Source organism: Rhinopithecus bieti, unplaced genomic scaffold (genome assembly GCF_001698545.2).
Source record: "Rhinopithecus bieti isolate Rb0 unplaced genomic scaffold, ASM169854v2 scaffold_48089, whole genome shotgun sequence".
Lineage (NCBI taxonomy): Eukaryota > Metazoa > Chordata > Mammalia > Primates > Cercopithecidae > Rhinopithecus > Rhinopithecus bieti.
Genome location: NW_016819479.1, coordinates 1275799 through 1281535, shown reverse-complemented (window position 1 = coordinate 1281535; position 5737 = coordinate 1275799). Strand labels below are relative to the sequence as shown.

At 39.7% G+C, this 5737-nt stretch overlaps 1 protein-coding gene across 5 annotated transcripts in view; it reads left to right on the top strand.

The window, feature by feature from the left end:
* SATB2 (SATB homeobox 2) overlaps positions 1-5737 on the top strand; it is a 200480-nt gene that overhangs the window by 140909 nt on the left and 53834 nt on the right. For all 5 annotated transcript variants that reach the window (XM_017858985.1, XM_017858986.1, XM_017858989.1 and 2 more), the window contains 2 exons: positions 513-725; positions 5344-5499. In XM_017858985.1, the coding sequence (XP_017714474.1) occupies positions 513-725; positions 5344-5499 (369 nt within the window). The remainder of the gene's footprint in view (positions 1-512; positions 726-5343; positions 5500-5737) is intronic.

The window sequence follows — 5737 nt, the reverse complement described above, 5'->3', positions numbered from 1 at the left end:
AAGAAATTTCTATATTGAAAACAGTGGCCGGTCATACAGAAATTCAGCCAATTTTTAAAAAAATTGATGTAAATCTACCATGCTGTTTAAATGTCGAAACTAAATTTACCAAACTTGGCAGATTTGTAAAGCTAAGCAGGACTGCCAAGTGTTCCCAGTTTCAAGCAGAGAGAGTTCTAACAGTTCCTGAAATACTTGTAGGAGGCACCTGGTGGTAATTGCAGTTTCATAATTCTTCCCGAGTGCCTACCTTGCTAGCTGGCATGTCTGTACACCGATGATTATTACAGTGATGATAAAGTGTCAGAATAGAACAGTCCTAAAATAATGTATATCCCCCGGAAGGCAAGCACATTACCTTCATATCGGAGAACCCTAAGGAATTAGTGTGAGGTTCTTGACATCACAGCGAGCTGGTTAAACCAAACAAAGGGGGAGAGGGGCAGAAGACAGAAACTACACGTGTATACCTGCAAATGTGACTCGGTCTATTTTTTCCCCCATTTAATCAGGGATTATTGTCTGAGATTCTGCGTAAGGAAGAAGACCCTCGGACAGCCTCTCAGTCTCTTCTAGTAAACCTGAGGGCCATGCAGAATTTCCTCAATCTGCCAGAAGTGGAGCGAGATCGCATCTACCAAGACGAGAGGGAGCGGAGCATGAATCCCAATGTGAGCATGGTCTCCTCGGCCTCCAGCAGTCCCAGCTCCTCCCGAACCCCTCAGGTGAGAAACTTGCTCTCTGGATTTTTCACTCTTTGTCTTGGAAATATCTTGCCTTCACTAGTTACTGTGTTTTCCCTCGAATACTGAGAGACATAATTCAAGGATTTCTTTCCTTTTTTTCTTTTCTTATTTTTTTATTTTTTTGAGATGGAGTCTTGTTCTGTTGCACAGACTGGGGTACAGTAGTGTGATCTTGGCTTACTGCAGCCTCTGCTTCCTGGGTTCAAGCAATTCTCCTGCCCCAGCCTCCCAAGTAGCTGACATTACAGGCACCCACCACCATGCCCGGCTAATTTTTGTATTTTTAGTAGAGATGGGGTTTCACCATGTTGGCCAGGCTAGTCTCGAACTCCTGACCTCAGGTGATCCACTTGCCTCGGTCTCCCAAAGTGCTGGGATTATAGGCGTGAGCCACCGCGCCTGGCCAATTCAAAGACTTCTTAATCCGCTAAACGTGTTGGTCAAAGGATATGAACCTCTGACCATTATATGATCCCATACTCTGTTTCTGTCCCTTTAGGAAGTTCCATTCTTCCATAGTGGTATGTGAGGGGTGGGAAGGTAGGAGTGGGCACAGGGGCTGGCTCTAGGATGTTTATATGTAGCTGCTCAGTTGCCGAAGAAGGAGTTAGGACATTTGTGTTGAAGCCGAGTTTGCATAGCAAGCACACTGCTTTCCCTTAAATTGTATGTTTATTTGGTTGGGCTGGATGGGGTGTAGGGTGGCTGAGGGCAGGGGCAGAGGGTAGTTTAAGCTCTGTTTTGTGTAATCTGAAAAAGACAAAATGGAGGAACACTTGCAATGGAAGCATGCATATGCAGTGTCTAGATCAGAATGACTGAGATGTCACTCAATGATCCTTTAGAAAATGATGGTGGAAAGGTAGGCCTTAATTATTTTCCATCCTAGGATCATCTCCCCACAGAATTTGGTGACTTCCATTCTTCCTCTCCACACACTTGGAAAGTATTCTTTTCTTAGGCCCTCGTGCAAGTGTATACATCTAGTAATGTGTGCTTCAGAGCTCCTAACTCAAGGCAGTCAGGGGTCATTTCTAGTTCACATCCAAGCCTACTCATTTCTGGCCTATCTCCTACTTCCCCTAAACTTTTACTACTCGATAGATTTATGATAAGGCCAGTCCATTCACTGTTGCTGTGATAGTTGCAGGTTCTGTCTGAGTGATAATTCTCAAAACCAATATTTAATGGGTATACATTTTTGTTTGTTTGTTTTTGAGAAGGAGTCTCACTTTGTTGCCCAGGCTGAAGTGCAGTGGTGTGATCATGGCTTACTGCAACCTCTGCTTCTCAGGTTTGAGTGATTCTCCTGCCTCGACCTCCCGAGTAGCTGGGATTACAGGCACATGCCACCACACCAGGCTGATTTTTTTGTATTTTTAGTAGAGGCGGTGTTTCACCATGTTGGCCATGCTGGTCTCAAACTCCTGACCTCAAGTAATCCGCCCACCTTGGCCTTGCAAAGTGCTGGGATTACAGGCGTGAGCCACCATGCCCGACCTAATGGATATACATTTATACAAATCTGAAAAATGGGCGGTCCAAAACCAAAGGTTGTTTTGCTTAGATATTATAGCTTTGGTTTTGTGTTTTCTGATAAATTCTAAGGAACTGATTAAGCATAGAAGCACAATTGTATTCTGGTAGAAATATTTGAGCTTTTTCAAGTATATCCATTTTTTTCACACATTTTAACTCTTTTTATATTTTTATACTCTGCAATAAACTTTTAATTGAAGATTACTTTCTATCATGCACTGCCAAATTGTGTTACTTACACTTCAATCTTTAGTGAATTATGAGTTTTAGTTACTGTTTAAACCAAAAATAAGTCTCTTGACTGCTTACTTTGGATGAGTATAACCAAGCATTTTTATTTATTTAAAAAAAATTCTGAGGGCATACATACTGAGCTAGTAAGTTGGGCAAGTTGTTAATGTGCACTAATATTTACTTCTGCTAAATTCATCAATATGTTTGCCACTTTCGAAGTTCATTAAACCATTATAGAAGAGCCCAGCCATACTTCATGGCCATTTAACAAGGCAGTTCTTCTTAGAAAGTTACTTCTACTTGTTAGAAATTAACAGAGGTCTGTGTGTTTGTTTTCAGCTCTTTTGTACTATTTTCCTAACAAGATTATACATCGTAGGCACCTTTTCAAAGACATAATAGCTTTCAGTGCCAGACCGACTTACAAGGCCACACAGTTAGGGTCAGTATTTTGCTTATTTTGACCAGAATGCCATCTAGAAAATTCATTAAGATGCCCTTTAGGGATAGGTGTAGCAGGGAAATCTCTTATTTAATTTCACAGTTTTGATATTTTAAAAAATAAATATTTAAACATGTTTTTGAGAATACAGTCATGGCATTGCATTTGTACATTCTCTAGAATTGTCTTCTTTTCTCTTGGGTAAAATTGAGAAAGGAGAGTTTATTAAAGTCTTTTAAAACATTTCATGATTACCGACTTAAAATTCTTTACAGGCATATCTCAACAGTAAAGATCATAGTACGGTACAGATTTTATTGTGAGAACAAGTATTAGAGGAGTACTCACTGACTCAGCCTTTTAGTTGGAGTCAGCAATTTAGTGTACACAGGCAGCTTGACATTGATGCAGGGAGATTATTTTCCAGACCCCATCTATACTTTATTAGTAGCTGAAAAACAAATTGGAGAAATTTCAGTTTTGAAATTATACCTGCAGTCTCTTTTTATTTATTCAGTTCAGCATTCCGTGCTGTACTTAATAATGACAAAGCAATACTAAGATAAGAATGATCATTTTTTAAAATGCTTACTGTGTATTAGGTATTGTGAACATTTTGCATGAATTCAATTGTCACCATTTTTTGGTATTCCACCCATTTTACAGATGAGGGAACTGAGGTTTAGATGGATTCGGTAACTTGTGTAAGGTCACATGGCTGAGGGGTTTCATCTTAGCCCTCATGGTTCTAGAGAAGACTTGACCAGTCAGGTGGGATGAGATAGTCAGTGAGGCAAATTAAGAAAACTGAATTAAGAAAGGGCAGACATGCTATGCTAAAACATTCTCTTAACAGGGAAAGCACTGTGGGTTAACTAGAAATTTTGAGCAGAACAAAGAGTTTTTTTAAAAAAATTACAGAGAATTGGATTTTTAATGGGAAAGTCCCAACCTAGCAAGGAAATTCTTATAACAGCACCTGGCATAAATTGGAGATTTTGGAGGCAGTGTATAGTGCAGTGTCCTGACCCCATGCTTTTGAGCCTGAAAGAGTTGCATTCAGATCATGGTCCCTTCACTGGCTGCTGGGTGTCCTAGGTTAAAATCCTCTTTTATTTCAGTTTCTTAATTTGTAAGATGAAAATAATAATGTCTAACTCATTGGAATCTTAAAAGAATTAAATGTGAAAACAGAAGTTAAAATGCTTTCTGGAGTACCTGGCCCATAAAAAGCACACCATAAATTATAGTAATTATTGCTTTGTGGTAATCAGAAAATAGTATAAGAGAAGGAGGTAGAAGAAAAATGGCAGAAGTCACTGAGCACTGTTAGGAAGCAAAGCCTTTATGGAAACGTAGGGCCTTAAAGTGCTGCCTCTAGACACCATTTGTCACGGAGTCCACACTGCCTGTTACATCTTTCTCTGGACAAGGAGAAAAAACCCAGGTTAGGTCAGTTCAGCTGGTAGTGCACAAGGATCAAGGATGTCTTTTCCTGAAGTCTTGCTGCCGGAGGTTCCAACAAAATGTCTCAGCCCTCTCTTATTAGACACCAGCAATGCATTCTAGGGCCCACACCAAGTAAATGTTATGACCATCTTTTGGATTAAGTAGATTCAGACATTTTAGGGTTATCCTAACCCCAAGAAGTACAGATACCTTCTATATTGTCCTTCATTTGTCTCTGAAGCTGATGGGAAATCATTCAATTAAAACGAGCACTGCAGAATACATAAAACCACAATATGAGTTTAAGAAAATGAAAACGGCACATCAAAGGCATTCTGAAGCCTAGTTTTATGAAATGAAATTTTGTTTCATTTCCACTGATTTCCTAGGTGAAATTAGGTGACTGTCTGGGTAGCATAATGATGATAATGATGGGAAACCATACATACTCGAATGACATACGTAAAGCTTTAATAAAGAATGAGAGAGACTCGGGAGTGCATTAAATTGAGTAATAATTTATTATTTAGAGACCTCTACCCATTTACTCATTTTTTTTCTGGAAGAATTGGCTCTTCTTCCAAGGTGTGCCATTTTTAGAAAGAAAAGGTTAACTGTGTGTGTGTTCTGCATGTTTGTTTTGTTGTTAGATGGTTGCTTATAGTTTGGTGTCTAGGAGAGCCATCCTACCTGTGAACCTTCGTCTGAGATACTGTGAGAAAACAGGGTTGACAGGATTCTGCATGTCCTATAGGAATGCACTGCAATTATTTCCAATCACAATTAACCTGATTAGAATAATGGACAGGAAGTGTCCCTCTGTAGCTAATGCAGTTTGGCATCAGCTGACTGAAATCCTTTGATAATTTCTGCACAGATGGCTGGGCTGAATGCAGCACTTTTTAAATTATTATTTTCATGGTCTCTTGGTAGGCCAAAACCTCGACACCGACAACAGACCTCCCTATTAAGGTGGACGGCGCCAACGTCAACATCACAGCTGCCATTTATGACGAGATCCAACAGGAGATGAAAAGGGCCAAGGTGTCTCAAGCCCTGTTTGCCAAAGTGGCTGCAAATAAAAGTCAGGTGAGTGGTTTTTAAAAGAGCAAAATCGAGGGCTGGAATTAGACCCTTCTCCTTCCCCACCAATAAAATACATCTGTTCCTATAATAATAATAACAATAATAACCCCCAAGAAACCTGTCATGTTCTGCCTTTTACTCTAGTTTGCTTTTATCCCCATTGGAGTTCAAAATAGAGATGAAGCCAAAACCCGATCTTTTTTTTTTTTTAAAGATTAAAAAAAATTAGCCTCGAATGATT